General features: G+C 40.3%; 1 protein-coding gene across 4 annotated transcripts in view; it reads right to left on the bottom strand.

Moving 5' to 3' along the window:
- Positions 1–6,389: 6,389 nt before the first annotated feature.
- The window catches only part of PHF8 (PHD finger protein 8), a 113,268-nt gene continuing 93,361 nt past the window's right edge, over positions 6,390–26,296 (bottom strand). For all 4 annotated transcript variants that reach the window (XM_005613879.4, XM_005613880.4, XM_070257338.1 and 1 more), the window contains 3 exons: positions 13,987–14,096; positions 9,938–10,274; positions 6,390–9,004 (listed from right to left, as the gene is read on the bottom strand). In XM_005613879.4, the coding sequence (XP_005613936.1) occupies positions 8,916–9,004; positions 9,938–10,274; positions 13,987–14,096 (536 nt within the window). In that variant the 3' untranslated portion in view covers positions 6,390–8,915. The remainder of the gene's footprint in view (positions 9,005–9,937; positions 10,275–13,986; positions 14,097–26,296) is intronic.

Here is a 26,296-nt window from a genome sequence, read left to right as displayed (position 1 = left end):
CAAAGCTATAGCAAACAAAACAGTGTGGTATTGGAAGAAAAACAGACACACAGATCAATGGAACAGAATTCAGAGCCCAGAAATAAATCCACACACATATGGACAACTAATTTATGACAAAGGAGTCAACAACATACAATGGAGAAAATCTCTTCAATAAATGGTGCTGGGAAAACTGGAAAGTCACATGCAAAAAAGAATGAACGTAGACCCCTATCTTACACCACACACAAAAATTAACTCAAAATGGATTAAAGACTTTATGAATAAAGACCATAAAACTCCTATAAGAAAACATAGGCAACACTCTCTTTGAGATCTTGGATATGTCTCTTCATGCAAAGGAAACAAAAGAAAAACTAAATAGGACTATGTCAAACTAAAACGCTTCTGCACAGCAAAGGAAAGCACCAACAAAATGAAAAGACAACCTACTGAATGGGAGAAGATATTTGCAAGTCATATATCTGATAGGGATAATATCCAGAATGCATAAAGAACTCATACAACTCAACAACAGAAAAATAAATATCCCAAATAAAAAATGGGCAGGGGCCGGCCTGGTGGTGCAGCGGTTAAGTTCCCACATTCCACTTTGGTGGCCTGGGGTTCACCAGTTCGGATCCTGGGTGCGGACCCATGCACCACTTGTCAAGTCATGCTGTGGCAAGCATCCCACATATAAAGTAGAGGAAGATGGGCATGGTTGTTAGCTCAGGGCCAGTCTTCCTTGGCAAAAAGAGGAGGATTGGTGGCAGATGTTAGCTCAGGGCTAATCTTCCTCAAAAAAAACAAAAAAATGGGCAGAGCATCTGAGTAGACATTTTTCCAAAGACATAAAGATGGCCAACACAGACATGAAAAGATGTTCAACATCACTAATTATTAGGGAAATGCAAATCAAAACCACACTGAGATATAACCTCACACCCATTAGAATGGCTATTATCAAAAAGACAAGAAATAACAAGTGTTGGAAAGGATGTGAAGAAAAGGGAATCCTCATACACTGTTGGTGGGAATGTAAATTGGTGTAGCCATTATGGAAAACAGTATGGAGATTCCTCAAAAAATTAATAGAACTACCATATGACCTAGCTATTCCACTTCTGGGTATTTATCCAAAGAATACAAAAACACTAATTTGAAAAGATATATGCACCCTTTTGTTCATTGCTGCATTATTTACAATAGCCAAGATATGGAAACAACTTTAGTGCCCACTGACAGATGGATAAAGAAGATGTGGTATATATATATACATATACACATGGAATACTACTCAGTCATAAAAAAGATGAAATCCTGCCACTTGTGACAACATGGATGGAACTTGAAGGTATCATGCTAAGTGAAATAAGTCAGAGAGAGAAAGACAAATACTGTATGATTTCACTCATATGTGGAATATAAAACAAAACAAACAAAGGAACAAAAACAAACTCATAGAAGCAGACAACAGATCGGTTGTTATCAGAGGGGAAGGGGAAGGGGGGAGGGCAAAATGAGTAAAGGGGGCCAATTATATAGTGACGGATAGAAACCACATTTTTGGTGGTGAGCATACTGTAAGAATATACAGATGTCAAATTATAATGTTGTACACCTGAAACCTATGTTATAAACCAATGTTACAGCAATAAAAAAAAATGTCCTGAGGACAAAGCCAGCACACACAAAAGAGGGAAGAACCGAGATGATCAGAACCAAAGCTCTGATTAAACTGTGCCTAAAATCCACATACTTCCAGACTTTTCCATTACAAGAGCCAATGTCCTATGCTTGACTTGTGTTTTCTGTTATTTGCAACTTAAAACATCTTTATGTCTACTACACTTATTACCAAAGTCAACATCCTTCACAACTTAACTCCTTCACCTCCAGGAAATTTTTCATGGCTGCTAAATCCCCTTTCTCCTCTTTCCCTTTGAGCTCCTCCAGTGTCAAGAGTCTGAGTCACCCACCTTCTCTCTCCCTCTCCCCCACCCCACCCCATCTCCTTTTCTCTCCCTCCTCTCTCTCTCTCTCACACACACCCCCCAAACCCTTGTGACACTTTTGTGTTGTTTCACCTCATTTTCCATTCTTTCCTCTGTTATAGCACTGATCTTGGCGAAATGCAACATTCCACATTTGTTACACTGAATTGTGGCTGTCAGTGTTTCTGTCTCCCTGACAAAATTGGCTCCTGAGGGGCTGGCAGTTCTTTGACTCGACTCCTGTCTGCTTCGCTGTTTCATGCACTGACCCATAAAGATGAGGCTCAGTAGGGGAGAGAAGGGAGGGGGAGAGAAGGTTGAAAGGCATCTATTCAAGTTCATTTACTAATGCTTGTGTATTCCCATGATTACACGCCTTCATGAATGCTGGAGAGGAAGCCACCCAGGCTCTCTTTACCTGGATCGTCTTTCTGTTTTCACACATTCCAAATCCTACCCTTTCAAACTCAAAGCCTTCTCTAGATGGAGTAAGGGCTATGAATTGCCTGGGAAGGGACATGTGGGAACTTTCTGGGTTGATGGTAATGTTCTGTATCTTGATAGGAATGTGGGTTACACAAGTATATACATTTATCAAAACACATGAAATTATACTCTTAAGATATGTGCATTTCATTGTATGGATATTTTTGCTAAAGAAAGAACCACAAACATATATTGAACTCTACTTAATGGTATGCATGCAGAAGTGTTTAAAGGGATGTGTACAGATGTCTAATTTTGAAATGCATAAAAAATAAGATGGGTTGATGAATGGACAGAGGTTTGAATAGGTCTGTGCGACAAAGCAAGTGTAGTAAAACATTAATTGTAGCATCTAGATGGTGGATATATGAGTGTTCACGGTACTTCATTACTTCGACTTTCTGAATATTTGAAAATCTTCATAGTAAAATGTCAGGGAAAAAAGGGGGTGGGAGTTAACATCTCTGGTATCTTCACAGCCACTGTCCTGGTTTATACGTATTGCATCTTAACTGAAATCTTGCAACCACCTTCATGGTGGCTTCCATACTAACTCACTTCTGTCTCTCCCCACCCCAAGGATCACCAGAGAAAACATTCTGAAACATAAATTAGACCTCCTTGATAGGGTCCCCGCCAAGCTCTTCAGCTTCATCCCCCAACTTGCCATCTTACTCTAGCCTGTACACCAACCCAACTCAAGGGCTTGTAGTTTCACCCACACACCAGGCTGCTTCGACTTTCTGCTTTTGCTTATGTTGTTCCTTTTGTTTGGAATGCTCTATTCCAACGCGTCCTTCTGCCTTCACTTGCCTGGTGAATGTCCTTCAATATTCAACTCAGGTGTTGCTTCTTTGTCTAAGTCTTTCCTGCTCCTCAGACTGGGTTCAGTCTCCTTCTTTCATGCTCCCATAGCACCCTGTACTTATTTGTAACATAGTATTTATCCCAGTATGCTGTACTTGGGTTTCCATGTCTGCATACCAAACCACATGCACCTTGAGGATCAAGCCCTCCAATGGCATGCACAGGGCCTGACACAACAAAGACTTTGATAAATCACTGTAGAACTGAACCAGTGATATTGAACTAGCATGGATGATACTCTGGCACCTTCCAGTGACTTTGTATCATAGATTTAGTTGTATGTCCACTATAGGAGTATAAGGCTCACCACACTTGTTGTCTCACCCATCTCTCTATGTCCTTCAGATACTTTCCTCATGAAGCCAACTCGATTTCTTGCTCCAGTTTAAAATATTCTTTCCAGCTCCTTTAAAGGCTTACTTTCTCTGTAGTCTTTATAAGATTATAGGCCTTGTTGGGCAATTTTTAACTGGAAAAAATTAAACCAGATTCACTGGTCACCTGAGTGCCAGACATTGAATTAAGTTCTTTAAAGATACTAGCTACTATAATTCTTCCCAATAACCCTATAAGGTAGAGATTATATCTTCATTTTACAGATGATGAAACTGAGCCAAGGAAATATGAAGTATTTCTTATTTCTTAAATATGAAGTATTTATGAAGTATTTCAAGATCACATAGGTGGCAGAGCTGAAATTGAATCATTGCTCTTCTCAATTCCTGGGCACATCCTCTTTCCACCACAGGCACATCCTCCATTATCTGAGGTTTTAAAACAAATATTATGCCTAGAAACAAATCAACTTTTAGCATATGCCTTCTCAAATTACACATTCCTTCTTGGAGAGTCTGCATGTTCCCCCAGGTGAAAGTTACAGCTGCAGTTATACTAAATTGTTTCTTCTCTATATGCACATAGGTTCTTTCCCCCCACTTCTGTTTTTATTCATGCTATTGCCTTGGCTTGGAATACTTTTCCCACTGTTCTCTGCCTGAGTGGCTAATTACTTTTCATCCTTCGGCTCAGGCATCACCCCCGACAGAAAGCCTTACCTGAACTCCCTGCTTCCCTGGGACAGATTCCCTGACCAGTATCCTGTGCTCATCTCTATCACCACACTGTACCATATGGTGCTCTTCTCCTTCACCCAGCTTACTGGAGGGCAAGTGCCATTTCAGTCAACTTGGTATGAAAAGGGTCCTGACGGAAAGGAAGGAAGCTGTGTACTCAAGGCAGGGAACACAACACGAGCAAGCAGAAATGGAGATCTGTACTCAGGACAGGTCAGGGCTAGAGGATTCAGTTTGGGAATCAACAGAATCCAGAAAGTTTAGGGGTGACCATGCTTCTAGGGAGCTTCATGGTTGAGATGGTTCCATCTGGCAAATGTAGAAACTGCGACCCAGACAAGCAATCTCCTCCAAATTACTTGGTTAGTCATTAAGAAGCTAGGCTCTTACTGACAAGTTCTATACATTTTTTTTTTACTCCATATTGGAAAGAGGGAAGACTAAAGTTGGGTGCACTTGTTCTCCTTCCAATTTTTAGACAGGAGCCTCTGATCTAGTGGCACCTCCTGTCTGGATGAGGAGTGAGGTGACCAAGACTCTAGCTTATCCCTCTAACTTGAGGCTGGTGACAGTGTTTTGGCCTCTCAGTGGGGAGGGTGGCGAGGGAGTTGGTGCCAAAGAGAACCCAGCCTACCATTCCTGAAAGGGCTCTGAAATCCCTCCCCTCTTTCCTGTTGCCTTTTTACCAGGAGACAATTTCCCATGTCCCAGATAAGAACCTTCTTTATCCAAATCCCGCCTAATAGCAAGACTCAGATTGGGAGAACTGGAGGAGGTCATTTAGCCTGTAGGTGACAAACACAGACAGACTCACCCCGGACCCACAGTAGCAGAATCTCCAGGATGAAGAAATCCTTACTAGGTTCAAATTCATTTTATAGTGACCCTTAGGCAGTAAGCAGCCTGTCCTGGGTCACACAGAGAGTCAGGGTGATGGTGAATTTGGAACTGAGGCTCCCGACATCACCCCAGGGGCTCTCCTTAGGACACAACTCTCAATGCTACATCTTGCACAAAACAGGTGCTCAATAAACATCTCTTGGGTCGTTGAACTACAAAACATATTCTAACATGGCGAGGGGAAAGAACATGAGTCTTGGAGTCAGGGAGATCCTGTTGTAGAGGACCACTGGCAAGCTTCAGTCTCTTTCACTGTAAAATAAAGCTAATAACTATCTCCCAAGCTTGTCAGTAAAGATTAAATGAGATATCTTCAGTAAAACCTCTAGCCCAATGCCTGCACAGAAAAGCCCCTTAATAAATGGTAGCGGTTATCAGTGAGAGGTGGCAGAACAGAGTGATAAGAATACAGACTCCGGAACCAGCCTGGCCCCACAACTTACGATGTGTAGCACTGGAAGCTTTCTTTACCTCTGCTTCCTCATCAGTAGAATGAGGATGTTGGTGAGGATGAAATGAATCAATAAACATAGAACTCTAAGAGCTGTGTCTGGCACAAGGAAATGAGCATGATGTGTTAGCTCTAATAATTATATTCTATCCCTTGCACGGGCCCTAAGCATAGTAATTAAGTTCAGCTGGGAGGAACATGTCAGAGAGAGAGAGAGAGAGACAGACAGACAGACAGACAGACAGACAGACAGAGGGAAGAAGAAAAAAAACCCAAACTCCACATTCACAGAAAGAGGACACAGGTGTGGTCACTAAAAACAGCCCATGGAAGCTATGCAAAGCCTTCCCAACAAACTTGTCAGTCCCCTTTGAATCGCTGCACCCTCTATTTTGTGCTCACTGTACTTCTGATTATCTGTTTCTGGTGTGTGAACTGTGTCTCTCACGAGGGCAGGGATCCTGTCCCCTCCACACCTCAGGTGTGGCTGGGCACCAGGGAAGGACTGAGTTGATGGGAGGGAGGGAGAGAGAGAGAATGTAAAGAGAAGGCAGCACTCCTGGACCCCACCACCCCATCATCCCACCCCCACCTCCACCCCCATCACCAAAAAAAGAATTCCAAGCAAAGCAATTGCCAAGATAAATCACTTTTATCTCTATAGGAAAGGGAGGATCTAAAAAAAAAATATAAATTACATTAGTAACACAACATAAGAAACAAACAAGAAAAAAACAACAGAGAAGTCTGTATGATGCTATTCTAACCTGTTTATAAAAAGGCCCTGCATCAGAAATTCGTAATCCTACCCACTTCTAAAAATATATTTAGACATGTACAGAAGCGGTGGGCTTGTTTTTAAATTGTTTGCTTTTTTGTAAAAATATATTAAAGGTGAATAGAAATCCTCTCTCCCTGCCCCCTATCCAACTCCCAGCTCTGTACTGGGGATTGGAGACCAGAGGTAACTCTCTCAGCATGTTCTAAACCTTGGTTACTACCACTCCCAACCCCTCCCCAACTCACTTCACTTAGAACCTGAAACATTAAAAAAAGAAAAAAAGCACACTAGCCTCTTTGGAAAAGCATAACTCTGAGGGTAAACTTGCTTTTCATTTGAAACACAAAACAACAATTAGGGGGCTCTGAGAGCCCAACTAAACTAAACGCAAACCCAGTCAAACGGAGGTTGGGTTTCAGCTCCACAGAAACTTCTATCAAAGAAACAGAGGGGAAAGAGGCCCGGAACCAGGGAGATTTGCTAGCAATTAGCTGCCTTTGAAAGATCAAGGGGGGACATTAATGGGCAGAAGGGCTGGGGTCCTGGTCTTGGTTACAGCAGCCAGAGCCTAGTCAGGCAGTTGCCAACACAGGGACACAGGCTGCCCCCAATCTCTCCCCTCACTACCCTCTGCTCCGTTGAAATCCCCAAGAAAAGCAAAGCTGGGAGGAAATCGAGGAGAGGGGAGTGGGGACCTCACGTGCTAGGGGGAGGTAGCCAGGCTTTTTGCCTTTGGTGTGACTAGATGGAGAACTGCTTGGCCCCTGGAATCCCCCAGATAGAAAAAGCAAATGGGGCTAAGGGACCCCTGATTCCAAAGAAGGAGAGTAGATGTGGGACTGTGAAGAAAAAAAAGACAATCTGGAGACAAAAAGACAACAAGGGACGCCTCACACATTCCCTGTGGCCTGCATGGTAGCTGTTAAATTCCCCAGAAGCACTGGGAGAACTGGGGTGAGGTTGGGGTGGGGCGGGGGTAGAGGGCAAGGATCCACTTCACTTTGGCAGTGCCAAAATGGAAGGAAGGGGTCATTCGCCATCCAGTTCAGGTCACTAGGGAGGCAAGACAGGGACGGAGCTAGGAAAGGGGGAGGGGGCGGGTGGGCACTGTCTGGATAATAGAGACATCCACAAAGGGAAGACAGGGAGAGGAGGATCAGATGACCTGCTCCTTTACAGATGGGGGTTTCCTCTCCTAGGCTCAGGCTCCTGAGTGGCCCATGTGCACTCTGCTTGAACGCTGGCCTGATGTCTGAGAGTGCAAAGGCCCAGGAGTGAAGATGTGAGTTCTGAGGTCTTCTTCAGGCCAAGACCTTAGGTCGGGAAAGAAGCAGGGAGGCTCTCGATGGAGAACCCAGGGGTGAGCTGTCCTGCCACATCCTCTCCGGAAGGTCCAGGCTGTGCTCTGTGGTACAGGTGAAGGAAGCAGGCCGTAGGGCCAGGGTTATCTCCTTCAGCAGCAGGTGCTTTCAGGCTTCTGGGAGATGGTTTTTCACCTGCTGGGGCCCAGCCATAGCCACGTAGATAATGTTCTGCAGGATCTCAAAATCCAGGCAAATCCCTGGAGCTCACCCTGGGACAGGGGGCTTCATCTGTAGCCACCCAAAAGTAGGTTCCGCCAATGGGCTACAAAGTCATAGTCAAAGGCTTGGGCGTCGGTCCTCTCCCCACCTTGAGAAGTGACAGGAATCTCTCTTCTTCCCAAGGATGAGTGAAGTCAGCCCATGGCCTTTCTAGGCCAACTCTGGAAATGACCCACAGTGGGGCAGTAAGGAGACTCTGGGCCCTCATCTTTATTTCCATGAAGCATTTGGCAAGACGGGGCAAAGGCCAGACCCTTCTCCCATAAACGAGTCTGGAGTGGGACACATCCACTGGGCTCGGGGGAGGATGGGGAAGGAAGAATTGGCAGAAGTGGGCAGGCTTCTGCAGACAGGACTGGAGTTACACAAAGCCCTGGGCCTCCCACTTCATGACCAGAGAAATACCAAGGCGCCCAGGTTCTTTTCACCTCTCTCCTCATCCTGCCTTTCCAGCTCTAGGTGGGTATGAGAGTAAAGGGCCGACAAGGCCGGTGAAAGAGAAATGGGTTGAAGCAGCAGAAAAGAGGGTTCTAGTCAGCCAGAAACCTTTCCAATTTACCTGCTACTCAGAGGTATGGAGAAGGAAGGCAGGATGCTCTAGTGGAAGTGGGGGAGGGAGTTGTGGGAGTTTGTGATGGGGCCCGTGGGGGAGTCCGTGCCTTTGGTCAGTTCCAAGAAAGCAGGACAATGCGCCTCAGCACCTTGTCCGGGGCAGATAGGATCCAGGAGTGCCCCGAGAGTTGACAACGGAGAAGGCAGTGGGGGTGAAGAATAAAGGACAGGACACAAGGGAGCTCACAGAAGTAGTTTGCCATTTCTGTGAATTTTCAGGATACGGCCGAGTCTCTGCTTTGCTGTGGCCAGGCCCTTTTTAGGACGCTTTCCTGTGGGGAAAGCGAGAGGTAAGCAAAAGTTATGGCAAGGGCTCCCGCAACAATTCTAGCACCCACTGTCCTTGGGCCACCCTCTCCTCTGTTCCTCTGCCCACAGAGTCTCCCCCTCCTTACACCTGGCTACAGGCACATCTTGGGCAAGAAGCCCTCCTTAAGTACTTCCGTCCAACACCACATGCCTTGGCTCTTCCTTCTATGACCTCCTGCAGCAGCTACAAACTCCCTGGTTAATCCTTCTGGTTTCTCTTTCACACTGACTTCTGTGGTCCCAATCATTTTCTTTCCTAAATTCTGCAGGGAGGTGATTGTGCCTGCCTGTCCTCTTATCCTGACCACTAGGCCTTGACAAGTACCTGGTTAGTGATTACAACTCAGTGTCCCTGAAGTTGTCATCCTCAGGGCCTTGTTCCATCAGAAATCCCCATCCTCATGACACTAGTGCCACACCAACCTTACCACCCTTGAGCTGTGTACTCTAGGGACCAGGCTTTGAGGCCAAAGTGAGGAAAAGAAGGGCTTGAGTCCTCCCATCTTGCCTCTTCCTCTCACCCCACATCAGATCACCTCCTTGTTCCATGAGCTCTCCACATTTGATAAATTTATCCCTCCCTCTCCACTCTCTCTGCTAGAGCCCGAGCCTCTCCTCACTGTAGCCGGGACCTGTGTATGCAACTCCTCCCTAGACTTCCCACCTTCAGCCCACCCTCCATTCTGGCCACCAGAAGGATCTTTCCAAACCCACATCTGAGTTTGTCTCTACTTAACAACAGTTAATGTCTCTTCACGGCCTATGAGATTAAGTCCAAGCAACTTAGGTTGGCTATCAGTATCACTCTCAGGTGTATTTATCTACCAAGGTGCTTCAGGTTTAGAGCCTGATGCTCTAAGATCATTCTCAGTTCTACAATCATATGGCAATTGTACCTTGTCCTGCTTGATTGCTCTGGGAGCCAACTGAAGGGCGCCGCTGGGTCAAGAAGACACCGGGAGCCATGGGTGTGGTGCTGCGGTTTGCCTGGGCCATGCCAAAGGCATTGGGACGGGCAGTATACTCATGGTCAGCAAGACTTCCTGAGATGGCCTCTTGTTTGGGCTCAGGAGGAGGCAGGGGTGAGGAGGAGGTAAGAAGCTGGGGTATAGTGGCCAGAGTTGGGGCTGGTGCTGCCATGCTGAGATTGGACTCTTGAGGGCGCGGCTGTTCTACCTCCTTCAACAAAGTCTTCTTCTTGATATATTTCTTCTTTTGGGCCTTCTGCAGCTCCTGAAACACAAGCCAAGTGGGAGGGGAGAATTCAGGAGTAGAGAAAAGAGAATTTCCCAGAAAGGAAACTAGACAATGAGCAATGTGTTTCTGCAACCCGCCTCCACCCCAAGTCTAGCCTGGATGTATGTACACATAATACAGGCCTTTCAATACCTGAAGTCATCTCTTTGGTACCATCCATCCTTAAGTCATCACTGCTACTAATCAGTACAGTGGCAAGAGAAGGGTAAGTGAGTTCAGAGACTTGGGGTTTGGTCTCAGCAATGCCACTTATGAGGTGGACTATGGACACTTCTAACAATAGCTAAATTTATGCCAGCAGCAGAGGCATTTTATATACTTTATCTCATTTAATCTTCAGAGTAGCCTGAGAAGGAAAATCCCCCAGTTTACAGAGAAGAAAACTGACATGCAGGGATATTAACTAACTTGAGCCCAAAGCCTCACAGCTGAAGAGTTGTTGGGTCCAGGATTCAACCAGATTTATCTGAACACCCACCTGGCACACTTCTCAAAATGGGACATCTGAGAGTGAAAGAGTAGTAGCTTTGGAATAAACTTGAGTTCAAATCTAGGCTTGTGTTCGCTAAGCTGGATAACCTCAGTCAAGTTACTAACTTTTCTGAATCTCAATTGCTTCATCTGTAAAATGGGCAAAATAATATCTGTTTTTCAGAGTTGTTGGAAAGATTAAATAAAGATTTAAAAACACATAGCATATAGTAGGTACTCAGCAAGTAGTAAACTATTATTCTGTCTTCATCTCTTACAATGGTTACTCTTCCTTTTGCTGATCTTTTTCTTTTAATAGAGGACTTGACAATCCTCCAGGTCACCGGGTCTTAAAACCTCGATTTTGGATGGGAGGAATGAATAAGGAGTGTGTCACTTCTCTCAGTATCTTGGATTTCATCCATCCATTGCTCTATGAATCTACTATCCACTGTGTAGTGGGTACCTGTATAGCGGGCACCTGGAGCCCTGAGAACCTGGAAAGGTGGTGCTGAGAGCATGTGAACGACTTCACCTTCTGAAATACTACACAGCCACACAGACCAACTCAGTGATTACATTTCATTGCCTTCTCTTGGCAACGAAAGGAATAGGCAGGGCCTACTCCTGCCTTTGGAAGATCTGACAGGCTGTGGCTACCATAGGAATTTCTGAGGGACAAGAATAATAATATTAGTAATACATGACAGGCACTGTTCTATAATTTAACTCATTTAATACTCATAAGAAGTATGAAATGTAAGATTATAATCCCATTTTTAGGAGAAGAAACTGTGGCACAGAGTGGTTAAGTCATTTTCTGAAGGTTATAGGACCAATGAGTGACCAAGCTGGGATTCAGACAAGCCATCTGGCTTCAGAATCTCTTTTCTCAGCCACACTGCTATTCCACCCATACCAGAAACTTCATTTCTGTTCCTATTTTTCTCATCCAAATCCAGAAATTATCTCTTCACACCTAGATCATACAGCCTAAATTTTTCTACCTTTGTTGCCAATCTCCTTCTCATATAATTCATCCAGATTCCTCCACAGAAGACTGTCTTATGACAGGGCCACTTTCACCCTGCCAACTCCCTTGCTCAAAAAGCTGTTAGCAGGTCCCAACCCAAGTTCAAACTCCCTGGCCTGACATTCATGATCTTCCACAGTCTGACCACTTACACTTAGCCAACTCATAATGATAATGATGAAGAGCTAACACGTCTATAGTACTTACTCTGTGGCAAGTGCCATTCTCAGAGCTTTCACATACATTACCTCATCTAATCCTCAGACAAAGACTATGAGGAAACCGAGGCACAGAGAAATTAAGTAACTTGCTCAAGTGGTAGAGCGAGGATTCAAACTCAGGTAGGCTGGCTCCAGAATCCATTTTTCAACCTCTATTTATCTTACCCCAGCATGAAGTCTCCACTCCAGAAAGATTTGCTCGTTCATTTATTCATTCACACACTCAACACTGACTAAACACATACTTAGCATAGCGGAGATACCAAGTTAAATTAGATATATCCCCACCTTTGAGGCACTTACAGTTTAATAAGGGACACAGAAAAGTACACTTATAAGTACCATGAGAGAATGCTACTGAAGCACAGAAGGCCACTGAAATAAATTGGTGGTAGATAGTGTGAAGGAGTGTTAGGTAAGGCATCAGAGAGGGCCTGATTCCCAATGGGCAGACAGAACAGCTTGTACAAAGGCACAGAGGCATGAGACAATCTGATACACTGAGTGAACTTTAAGTACCATAGTGCAATAGTATGGCTAGTGTAAATGGCATGCATTAGGGGCTGGGAGGAGGTCAGGGAGGAGAAGTGACCGGAGACCAAATCAAGAGTGCCTTGTGTACTATACAAGGAGTTCCCTTCTCCTGCAATGTCTCCCTGTCCCCTCCAAAAGCTTAGCCTGAAAAACTCCTCCCCAATTTCAAAACTTCTTCTTTGAAGTCATCCTTGATCAACCCAAACAGAAGTGAGTTCCTTAGAAGGCACTAAGAATAGTTTTCACAACTTTAATTAATTTTTCTTTTTATTTAAAGCAGTAGAACCCCTTTTTTCAAATTACATCTTACATGGCACTAGGATCTATGTAACAGAGAGAAGTTTTGGTCAAAGAAGGGCCACCTGGCCTGCTTGGTCTCTGCTGGCTTCCAACAATAGCCTCCAAGACATTTCTAAGCAAAACTCCAGAGCTCCATGGAACATCATATATTAAAAACATCATTCTATTAAATTTTATTTAAATAGGATGCAATTACTGAATTATATAAACATTTAACTATTTCATTTTATTTAAATAGCAAGTAACATGAAATTTGAAATTAGAGGATATGAGTTTGAATCTTGTCTCCTCCATTTACTGGCTGTATTATCCTGGACTAGTCACTTAAAGAGAGCCTCATTTTCTTCACCTGTAAAATGATGAAAATATCACCTATTGAACAGGGCTATCGGGCAAATTACATGAGACAGTGTACATGGAAGTACCTAAAATAAAGCAGATACTCAATAAATGCTCTAAGCTATAGGATGTGGCATAAAGAACTAAGGGGATGTTGATAAGGAGAGAACCAGAAGATTCACTTCCAACTGCTCCCAGAGTTGCTGAGCACATTATACACATTAAAGAACTTTGCAAACTGTAACATGCTAGGAGGTCAATGTGATTCTAGTGAAGTGACCGTTTAGGACAAAAATTACTGGGTGAAGTTTTCTTGGAGAGTGGGGGTGAAGATCAAGGAAATGGTATTTGGGATAGAGGATAAAAAAAGCCTCTTCTCCAAAAAACCAAACTCTGATACTGCCGGGTGGCCGAGAACTTGAGTGTATTAAACTAAGTTACCTCCTCAAGGCTTCAGCTGAAGGCAAATGCTCTCACCCAAGGACAGACTGGGTCCTTCCATCTGAGAGGTTTTTATTATCCCAGAAAGGCAAGTAAAATCAGCAAGGGCTTTTCTCTGGGCCCCTATTTTCTTTCATCCTAAATCATGTCAACTGTGTGACCTGTGGAAGTAGCTTGACACTGAGTTGGGATGTGAAGGATATAGGAAGGGGCTGGGATACTGCAATTGATAAAGATCACTCCCCATTGAAACAACAGTGAGATTCTATCAGCCTGAAGGTCTGAGTTTTGGAGCTCTAAGCCAAACTGGAATCAGTAGCAGGGCCATTGCCTGGGTGTCAGCACCTACCTGCTGGGCCAGCTTTGCAGCTGCTGCAGCCAAGCCAGTCTCAATGGAAGCTACTCGGGTCCCCTCACGCACTGGACGGTCCTGCTTTGGTAGAGTTGGGGTCACACGGGCTGCAGAGGAAACAGGATGAAGACATTATCTGAATGCCAACCATACTCCCTACCTCTGAGCCCCCTCAAAGGTGGTCTCATTGGTCTTTCCGCTTCTAGCTTTTTCACAAAGCCAGATTTCGCTGTCAGGTAAGAAGCTAATTCACAAATGCCCAAGGTATACAAAACACACACTGATTAAAAGATAAAAATTAACCTCTCTGAACTGACATTTAAGGTTGTCCATGTTGTGCTCTTGGCCTACCTACCTCTCCAGCCTTATTTCCACACTCATATTCTCAATATCTCCAGACAGAACTGCTTCGCTATTACACCTCCAGAATATGTACAGCTCATCCTCTCTCCCTGTGCCTTCATCCTCACCATCCACACTGCCTGGATTCTTCCCTTTTGTCCATCTCTTTAAGACCTGTCCATCCTTCGAAGGTAGGCTGAAATCAACCTTTTATGTAAAACCTCTAGACCTCTCTGGCTTACACTGACCTCTCCCTCTCCTTAACTTATGATATGTACAAGTCACTTAAAACATAATACATACCATCTTGTCGCATTCCCTAATGTTGATGTGTGTTATTCTGTCTACCAATCAGGCTATAAGCTCCTGAAGATGATCGTCTTCTTGTATAGCCTTTTATAATGCCTTAACCATTCGAAATAAAAAAATAGTTACTCATCCCACATTTTACATAGGAAGTGTATTTCAGGATAACCAAACAGCCCAAGATGATGAGGTAAAGTTCTTCTTTACAGAAGAATGCCAGCTAATAAATGTAGAAGAAATGACAGAATTAGAAAATCACAGATTTGCAAGCCCTAATGAAACAACGGATTCCAGAGAATTGGATATTAACACCATACCAAAGTATTACCTCACAGATTACTTGCTAGTCTCAAGAAGAAAAAATTAACTTTACAATGGTGAGATCAGAAGATCACCCCCTTAACTAAGTATCAACGTTATTGTCACTAACAGTGAGACAGCCGACTTCATGCACCTCCTGATGCAATGCAATAGGAAATTCATAGCATCACCTGGGAAGTAGTTTTGCCAAAGATGTAAAATCAAGTAGGTGGTTCATATTACTTCCAGTTTTTAGGAAACACAGAAACAAAAGAACAAGTTAAATGACAGCATGAGGAAACAATCAGACGTTCTACAAGATAACTGACCTGGTTTCACTAAAAAGATAATATCACAACTCTTCCCATTTGCAACAACATGAATGGACCTTGAGGGTATTATGTTAAGTGAAATAAGCCAGACAGAGAAAGACAAACACCATATGATTTCACTCATATGTGGAAGATAAACTAACACATGGACAAAGAGAACAGTTTAGTGGTTACCAGAGAAGCGGGTTGGGGGGTGGCCACAAGGGGTGAAGGGGCATATTTATATGGTGACTGACAAATAATAATGTACAACTGAAATTTCATGATGTTATAAACTATTATGACCTCAATAAAAAAAAAAGACAATGTCACAAGGAAGAAACAAACAAATCTAGAAGCTGAGATGTGCTCCAGGACAATTATCCCAGTTTTTACAACAAATCAATAGCAAAAAACAAAAAAGGGGGACTCCTCTAGATTAAGAGAGACTCAAAAGGTGTGATGGCCAAATGCCATATGGACTATGTTTAGATCCTAATTTAAACAAATGCACCGCAAAAATACTTTTTATTGGTTAGACAATTGAGGAAATTTGATTACGGACTTAGTATTACATAACATCAAGCAATTATCAAATTATTACTTATTCTGTTATAACAGCATTATGGTTATGTGAGAAAATGCCTATATTTTTTAGAGATGCATACTGAAGTACACATGGAGGGAGTGACACAACATGTGGAATTTGCTTTAAAGCATAGACAATTTTGAAAAGAATACGAAAGTCATAGGTGAATCAAATATGGCAAAATCTTGATAACTGTTGATTCTCAGTGGTGTGTGTATGGGAATTCATTGTACTATTCTCTCTCTCTTTTTTTAAAGTAATTTTATTGAGATAATAATGATTTATAACATTGTGTAATTTTGGGTATATATTATTATTTATCAATTTCTGAATACACTTCATCGTGTTCACCCCCCGTAGTCTAATCTTTATCCATCACCATACATATGAGATATCACCTTACACTGGTCAGAATGGCTATAATTACAAGACAAAAAACAACAAATGTTGAAGAGGATGTGGAGAAAAGGGAACGCACACTGCTGGTGGGAATGCAAACTGGTGCAAGCCACTATGTAAAACAATATGGAGATTTCTCAAATTAAAAATACAAATTTAATTTGCCAAAGAAATTGAAATCAATGATCCAAAGCAATTTATGCACCCCTATGTTCACTGTAGCATTATTTACAATAGCCAAGACGTGGAGGCAACCCAAGTGCCTTTCTACAGATGAATGGATAAAGAAGATGCAGTATATATATACAATGGAATACTACTCAGCAATAAAAAAGACAAAATCGTCCCATTTGTGACAATATGGCTGGACCTTGAGGGTATGATGTTAAGTGGAATAAGCCAGACAGAGAAAGACAAATACTGCATGATTCCACTCATATGTGGAAGAAAACAAATACATGGATAAAGAAAACAGATTAGTGGTTACCAGAGGGCAAGGGAGTTTGGGGGTGGGCAAAAAGGATAAAGGGGCACACATGTATCTCTATTTTTAATTACAGAAAAAAGTCAATATCACAGGAAAAAAAAGAGGTGGTGGTGGTACTGACCTAGATTCAAAGATTCCTTCGTTGGTTAGCTATTGTTATTATTATAAAGGAGACTTTCTGTATAAGCAGTATGCAGATGCTAGAAAAGGCAATTCAGGAGGCTGAAGTCCTTTCTTTAAAGGTCATATTTGTTTAAAATATGATCTAAAGCAAATCTAGCAAAAATGTTGATGCACAATTTTTGGTCATGGATTCTTGGATATATTTTATATTTTCTCTATAGTTTTCTGTGTGTGGTGGTTTTAAAACAAGGTCCTAAATTCTTCGACACTTTTCCTCTTGATAGGTGGGGTCTATTTTCCCTCCCATTGAATCTGAACAGGCTTATCTGCAGCCTACAGAATGTGGTGGAAGTGGCACTGCATGACTTCTGAGGCTAGGTCAGAAAAGGCAATTTCAGTTTCCACACTGCTTGCTGGAACACTCACACTTAGAGAGCCCTGAGCAGCCATGTAAGAAGTTTGATTGCCTTGAGGCCACCAGACAGTAAGGAAGTTAGTCACATGGAGAGGCCACGTATTGGCAGTCGGCTTGGCACTTCTAGTCTCTGAGCCCTCTCAGCTCAGGCACCAGACACGAGAGTTAATGAGACTTCAAATTATTCAAACTCTTGGCCTTCAAGTGAACCCCAGCCTTCAAATTTTCCCAGCTGAGGCCCCAAATATCATGGAGTCCCCACTGTGTCCTTTCGAAATTCCTGACTTCATAATACATGAGCAAGTTGTTGTTGTAAGCTGAAAAAGAAACCTCTCCTTGATTGCACCTCGGTTTTGGGGGAAAAAAACACTATTAAAAGAAATTTTGTGGGGACAGTTGAGAAAATTTGGTAATGGACTGGGTATTAGAAGATCTTAGGGAATTATTAACTGTTAAGTATAACAAAGGCATGTGTTTGCCTAGGAGGGTGTCCTTATTCTTAGGAAATACAGAAGTATTAAGGGGTAAAATATCATGTTATGATGGGTGCACATTACTTTGAAGTGGCTCAACAAAAACTAGATAAACAGATATAGATAAATGAAGCAAATACAGCAAAATATTATAATGGTAGGATCTAGATATTGAGAATATGGGTGCTAGTGTATATCTTTCTATATTTACATATGCTTGAAAATTGTCATAAGAAAAAATTTTAAATAATGAATGAGACTAAGAGATTATAATAACCAAATGAAATGCATAGTCTTTGAATACATAGAACCCGATTTGAATAAGAAAATTGTAAAAGATATTTTTGGTGCAGTTGAGAGAAATTTGACTAAGGATTTGGTATTAAACGATATTAGGAAATAAATGTTACTTAACTTAGGTGTCATATAATGGTACTTTGGTTATGGAAGAAAACGGCATTTTCATAGAGATGCATTCCAAACTATTTAGTATGTCATGATGGATGACATCAGCAAAAAGGGAAAGTTAAGGACCTCCAAAAATTCACTCCTAAATTAAAACAACGAAAAAACAGGCAAAAACTATCAGAATAAACTTTTTCAGAACTCTGAGAATTAACCAAAGGCTTATAGGAACCTGGACAGTATTTATTTAAGAAAAAGAGGTGAATCTCAGTAAGAGCAGTGAGCTGTGTGGCATTTTAACTTGCCCTAGGCCCCTCCACCACTCCTCAACACAGCAAGAGCCTTGAAAAATAACAGCCCAGGGGCTAGCCTGGTGGCATAGCGGTTAAGTTCACGTGGTCCGCTTCAGCCTGAGGTTCTCTGGTTCAGATCCCAGGTGTGGACATACGCAGTGCTTATTAAGCCATACTGTGGCAGGCGTCACACATATAAAGTAGAGGAAGATGGGCATGGATGTTAGCTCAGGGCCAATCTTCCTCAGCAAAAAGAGGAGGATTGGCGGCAGATGTTAGCTCAAGGCTAATCTGCCTCAGAAAAGAAAAAAAAAAGAAAGAAAAAGAAAAATAACAGTCCACATTGCCAGTAATGTAGGGAGGGGAAAGGAGCTGGAGCTTTCTTTCAAAGCCTAGTGCTAAAAGCTTCTCCCTGTGAGGATTTATCAAAAATATTTAAAGGCAAGTACTCAATGTCACAGCTACTTGAGGTGATGGATAACAGTTGTGGCAAACAACAGACTACCCAAAACCTTGAAAAGAAAAGCTGAAGAATGAGATATCCATTGGGGATTAGAAAAGCTCCTACATACTTCTAGGAATCTAGAAGGCCATATTGATGCAGAGGGGCTGTGTGAATGATGAATAAAGACTTGAGAAAGCCCTAAGCACCCAAGAATTGGAAGTCCTAGCTAGAGCAATTAGGTAAAAAAAAGAAACAAAAGTTATTCACTTTGGGTGGTCACATGATGTAATCTACACAGAATTTGAAATATATTACAACGTACACCTGAAATTAGTATAATGCTATAAACCAATGTTACTGCAATAAAAAAATAATAAAAAATAAACAAATAAATGACAAATAAAAGTTATCCAAATTGGAAAGGAAGAAGTAAACTGTCACTATTTGTAGATGACATGATTGTATTATGTAGAAAATCCTAAAGAATCCACCAAAAAACTATTAGAAATAATAAGCAAATAAAGTTGCAGAGTACCAAATCAACATAAAAAATCAGTTGCATTTCTATACACTAATAACAAACTAGCAGAAAGAGAAATCAAGAACACAAACCAATTATAATTACAACAAAAAGAATAAAATACCTAGGAAAAAACTTAACTAAAGAGGTAAAAGACCTGTATGCTGAAAACTATAAGACACTATTGCAAGAAATCAAAGATGACGCAAAGGAAATAGAAAGATATTCCATGCTCATGGATTGGAAGAATTAACATAGTTAAAATGTCCATAGGCAATATGGACATTTTATGTGCATGCAGATTCAATGCAATCCTTAGCAGAGTCTCAATGACATTTTTCACAGAAATAGAACGAGTCCTAAAATTTATATGGAACAACAAAAGACTGAATAGCCAAAGCAATTCTGAGAAAAAAGAACAAAGTGGGAGGTATCACATTCCCTGAGTTCAAGGTATACTACAAAGCTATGGTAATCAAAACAGCATGGTACTGGCAGGAAAACAGATACACAGATCAATGGAACAGAACTGTGAGCCCAGAAAGTAATCCAAACATTTATGGACAGCTAATTTTCAAAAAGGAGCCAAGAACATACAATGGAGAAAGGAAGGTTTCTTCAATAAATGGTGTTAGGAAAACTGGACAGCCACATGCAAAAGAATGAAAGTAGACCACTATCTTACACCATACACAAAAATTAACTCAAAATGGATTAAAGACTTGAATGTAAGACCTGAAACCATAAAATTCCTAGGAGAAAACATAGGCAGTACATTCTTTGACGTTGGTCTTAGCAATATCTTTTTGGATATGTCTCCTCAGGCAAGGGAAAAAAAAGAAAAAAAATTAACAAATTGGGCTACACCAAACTAAAAAGCTTATGCACAGCAATGGAAACCATCAATAAAACAAAAAGACAAACTACCTGTTGGGACACGATATTCATAAATCATACATCTGATAAGGGGTTAAAATCCAAAATATATAAAGAACTCATAGAACTCAAAACAAAAAAACAGACAACCCAATTACAAAGTGGACAGAGGATCTGAACAGACATTTTCCCCAAGAAGATACACAGATGGCGAATAGGCACATGAAAAGATGTTCAATATCACTAATTATTAGGGAAATGCAAATCAAAACCACAATGAGATATCACCTCATGCCCATCAGAATGGCTATTATTAAAAGGACAAGAAATAGCAAGTGTTGGAGAGGATGTGTAGAAAAAGGAACCCACGTACATTGCTGGTGGGAATGTAAACTGGTACAGCCACTATGGAAAACAGTAGGGAGATTTCTCAAAAATTTAAGACTAGAACTACCACATGATCCTGCTATTCCACTTCTGGGTATTTATCCAAAGAATATGAAAAGACTAATTTGAAAAGATATATGCACTCCTAGGTTAATTGCAGCATTATATACTATAGCCAAGACTTGGAAACAATCTAAGTGCCCATCGATAGATGAATGGATAAAGAAGTTGTGGTATATATATACAACGCAACATTACTCAGCCATAAAAAAAAGATGAAATCTTGCCATTTGTGCCATGGATGGACCTGAGAGTATCATGCTAAGTGAAAAAAATGGAAAAAAAATAAATACTGTATGATTTTATTCATCTGTGGAAGATAAGAAAAACCAACAACAAACAAACACATAGATACAGAGAACAAGTTAGTGGTTACCAGAGGCGAAGCGGGGTGTGGGCAGGATGAAAGGAGCAAAGGGGGACATTTGTATGGTGATGGATGGAAACTAGACTTTTGCTGTTGAACATGATGTGGTCTCTTTAGAAGTCAAAATATAATGATGTACACCTGACATTTATATCATTTTATAAACCAATGGTACATCAATTAAAAAAAACCCACAACAGTGACATTTACCTGTATGAATTTATGACAAGAATTAGCAACTTGAACTTAGAGGCTTAGAAATTTGAATGTTCAATCTTTAGGTGTCCATTGACTGATTAACGGATAAAGAAGTTGTAGTGTATATATATATACACACACACACACAATGGAATATTATTCAGTCATAAAAAACAAGGAAATACTGCCATTTGCAATGACACAGATGGTCTTTGAAGGCATTATGCTAAGTGAAAAAAGTCAGAGAAAGACAAATACAGCAGTGTGCTGCTTAATGACAGGATATGGTCTGAGAAATGTGTCATTAGGCAATTTTTTGATGTGCAAACATCATAGAGTGTACTTACACAAACCTAGATGGTATAGCCTACTACATACCTAGGCCGTATGGTACTAATCTCATGGACACCATTGTATATGCAGTCCGTTGTTTACCAAAATGTTGTTGTGTGATGCATGACTGTACGGTATGATCTCACTTATATGTGGAATCTAAAATACAAACAAACTCATAGAAAGAGACCAGATTTGTGGTTACCAGAGGTCAGGGGTGGGGAAAAGGGGAACTGGAGAAAGGTGGTCAAAAGGTACAAACTTCTAGTTACAAGATAAATAAGTACTAGTGATATAATGTACAGCATGATGACTATCATTAACATTGTTGTTTAAAGTTGTTAAGAGAGTAAATCCTAAGAGTTCCCATAAGGAAAAAAATTGTTTTTTCTTTTTTTGCTTTCTTTTTATGTTGTATCTATATGAGATGCTGGACGTTAACTAAACCTATTGCAGTAATCATTTCACAATATTTGTAAGTCAAACCATTATGTTGTACACCTTAAACTTACAGTGATGTATGTCAATTATATCTCACTAAGACTGGGGGAAAAAAGAACTAAAGGAAAGTATCAGAATGATGTTTCACCAAACAGAGAATACCAATAAAGAAACCAATGAAGAGAAATTATAAAAAGGAACCAAATGATATTTTAGAGTTGAAAAGTAAAATAACTGAAATAAAAATTTCACTAAAGGGTTTCGACAGCAGATTTGAGCAGGTAGAAGGAAGAATTAGTGACCTTGAAGGTAGGTCAATTGAGATTATCCAGTCTGATAAGCAGAAAGATAAAAGAATTAGGAAAATGAACAGAGCAAAAGGGACCTGTGGGATGCCATCAAATTTACCAACAGATGCATATGAGAGTCCCAAAAGGAGAGAGACAAGGGCAGAAATAGTATTTAAAGAAACAATGGCTGAAACTTTTCCAAATTTGATGAAAAACATTAATCTACATATACAAGAAGCTCAACAAACTCCAAGTTGGATAAACTCAGAGACTACACATCATAACCAAAACCAAAGTCAAAGAGAAGATCTTGAAATGAGCAAGCCAAAAGTAACTCATAACATACAAGGGATTCTCAATAAGATTGACAGCTTATTTATCATCAGAAACCATGGAGGATAAAAGGCAGTGGGATAATATATTCAAAGTGCTGAAAGAAAGACACTGTCAACCAAGAATTCTGAATCTAGCAAAACTATCCTTCTAAAAAGGAGATATCAAGACATTTCCAGACAAACAAAAACAGAGAGTTCATTGCTAGGAGACCTGCCCTATAAGAATTGCTAAAGGGAGCTCTTCAGGTTAAAATGAAAGGATACTATACAGTAAATCAAATCCACATGAATAAAGAGCACTAGCAAAACTAACTACAGAAGTAGATATAAAAGATAGTATAAACACATTTTTTGTTTTATCTCATTGATTCTCCTATCTAATTAAAAAACTACATAAAGCAATAATTATAACTCTATGTTCATGGGTGGGCATACAATGTATAAAGATGTAACCTGTGACAGTAATAGCATAAAGGAAAAAGGGAATGGAACTATATAGGAGCAAAGTTTTTCTATACTATTGAAATTAAGTTGATATTAATCTGAATTACAATGGTATAAATTAAGACATTAATGTTAATCCTCAAGACAATCACTAAGAAAATAAATATGTATACAAAAGAAAGGAATTAAAATGGGACTCTAGTCAGGGATGGCCCCATGGCCAAGTGGTTAAGTTCACATGCTCTGCTTTGGCAGACTGGGGTTCTGCCGGTTTGGATTCTGTGCGTGGACATGGCACCACTCTTCAAGCCATGCTGGGGTGGCATCCCACATAGCACAACCAGAAAGACCTACAACTAGAATATACAACTATGTACTAGGGGGCTTTGGGGAGAAGAAGGAAAAAAAAAAGAAGACTGGCAACAGGTGTTAGCTCAGGTGCCAATCTTTTTTTTAAAAAAAGGGATACTAGAAAATAGCTATTAAACACAAAAGAAGGCAGTAACAGAAGAACTGAGGAATAAAAAAGAAATACGACATAAAGAAAACAAACAAAAATGGACAATGTAAACCCTACTTTGACATCATTTATACTTAAGTATAAATGGATTATATTCTTCAATTAAAAGGCAGAGACTGGCAGAATAGATAAAAAAACATAATCCCATATATGCTGTCTACAAGACACACACTTAGGATTCAAGACACAAATAGACTGAAAATAAAAGGATGGAAAAAGACATACCATGAAGACAGTACCCAAATGAGAAATGGCATAGCTATACTAATATCAGATAAAATAGACTTTAAGACAACAATTGTTATTAAAGACAAAGACGGACATTTTATAATGATAAAAGGGTCAACTGGTCAAGAAGATATGATAAGCTTAAACATGTAGCACCTAACAACAGAGCCCCAAAATACATGAAGCAAAAACTGATTGCATTGAAGGGAGAAACACATAATTCAACAATAATAGTTGGAGACATCAATACTCCACTTTCAATAATGGATAGGACAATTAGACAGAAGATCAGCAAGGAAATAGAGATGTCATGATGTCTTGAAATTTCCCTTAGAATGCCTTGAAAAGAGGATGAAGCGAATACAGCAAAATGTTAGTTATTAAATCTGGGTGATAAATATATGGTACTAACCTCCCTAATTTTGTGTACATTTGAAAATTTTCATAACAAAAATTTTTGAAATATATAAAAGGGAAAATATTTACTGATTATTCTCGTGCTTGTGACCACATTAATTTGATTATTGTAGTACTGTAGTATATTTAAATACCTTATAAGGCTAATTTCTTTTCATTTACTTTTTCTATTCTCAAATTCTTTAACTAATCATACTTGTTTACTCTTTTAAATAAATTTTAGAATGAGTTCCCCACAAAAATTCCATTAGGATTTTGATTTGGGATGTGTTAAACATATACTAAACATATACATTAAATTAAATGACCCTTTACAACACTCAGTCTTTGAAACCAGGTACATGGTACACCTCTATTTATTCAGACCTCCTTTTAAGTTCCTCAAGCAAAGTTTTGAAGTTTTCTTCATGTAGGTCCCACACATATCTTCTTAAGATTACCGTTGGGTATTTTATATAATTGTTTTTACTGTCAATAGGATCTTCTTTTTTCTCAGTATATTGTGGTTATCACCGATATATGACAATTCTTGATTTCTGCATATGTGGTTTATATCCAGTGATTACCCAATTTAATTCTCATATTAGTTTTAACAGTTTTTCAGTTGATTCTCCTGCATTTTCTAATTATACAATCACATCATTTCTTTCACTTGCCAAATACTTATTAAACACTTCCCATGGCCAAGGCACTAAACAAGGTGCTACAGATACAGTGATAGACAAAAATAAATAGGATTTCTACCCTTAGCAAGCTTCATATCATGACTGTCTGATGTCTTAATTTCTAATAGTTACAGTTCTTATTTCTGCTTTATTCCTAATTACGCTATCTAGAACTTCTAGAACAATGCTAAATAACAGCAGAGATAATGGGTATATTTGTCTTATTCCTGATTTTAATGGGAATACTTCAAGCAGAATGCTTCAATCTTTTGTGGGTTAAGAATCTACTTTGAGAGCCAGCCCTGACGGCCTAGCAATTAAAGTTCAGAGCGCTCCACTTTGGTGGCTCAGGTTCATTTCCTGGGTGGGGAACCACACCACTTGTCTGTCAGTAGCCATGCTGTGGCAGCGGCTCACATAAAAGAACCAGAAGAACTTATAACCATACATAACTATGTATTGGGGCTCTATGGGGGAAAAAAGGAAGAAAAAAGGAAGAGTGGCAACAGATGTTAGCTTAGGGTGAATCTTCCCCTGCAAAAAAAAAATTTTAAAAAAAAGAGAATCCACTCTGAAAACGTGATAAAAGTTATTAGTTTTCTGGGGGCCAACCCCATGGCCAAGTGGTTAAGTTCGCACACTCCACTTCAGCAGCCCGGGGTTGTGCTGGTTTGGATCCTGGATGCAGACCTAGCACTGTTCATCAAGCCATGCTGAGGTGACGTCTCACATAGCAGAACTAGAAGAACCTACAACTAGAATATACAACTATGTACTGAGGGGCTTTGGGGAGAAGAAGAGAAAAACAAAGATTGGCAACAGATATTAGCTCAGGGCCAATCTTTAAAAAAAAAAAAAAAGAGAAAAACCCCTGGGAGAAAAATAGTTGACTATTAAAAAAAAGTTTTTGGGTTCTCTCTAGAGAAATATACATGCATGTATGCATACATATACATTAAGAAATATAGGTATGTTAATTATCTGCTCTCTGAACAGGGAAATAATAGAAGATCAACTTTTGATATAGAAATACTCAGTTTTTTATGTAGAATGAGGAAAATGTACCATAAATAAATTACATATATAAAGGATGACTATTCCCTTAGTATACAAAAAGGGCAATTTTAAAAGCTTGAATACCAACATGGATAAACGGGCAAAGGTCAGAAATAAAATTTACAAAAGAAGAAATTCTAATGCTAATACAAACATATAGAAAACGTTTAGTCAAAGAAATGTAAATTAAATCAATGAGATACTGTTGTTTGCTTGTGATTTACCAAAGATGAAAAAAATACCATGGTGGAGACTTCTTATTATCAACCCAATATCATTCTC

The sequence above is a fragment of the Equus caballus genome, chromosome X, assembly GCF_041296265.1.
Source record: "Equus caballus isolate H_3958 breed thoroughbred chromosome X, TB-T2T, whole genome shotgun sequence".
Taxonomy (NCBI): domain Eukaryota; kingdom Metazoa; phylum Chordata; class Mammalia; order Perissodactyla; family Equidae; genus Equus; species Equus caballus.
This window is presented reverse-complemented; position numbering and strand designations above follow the sequence as displayed.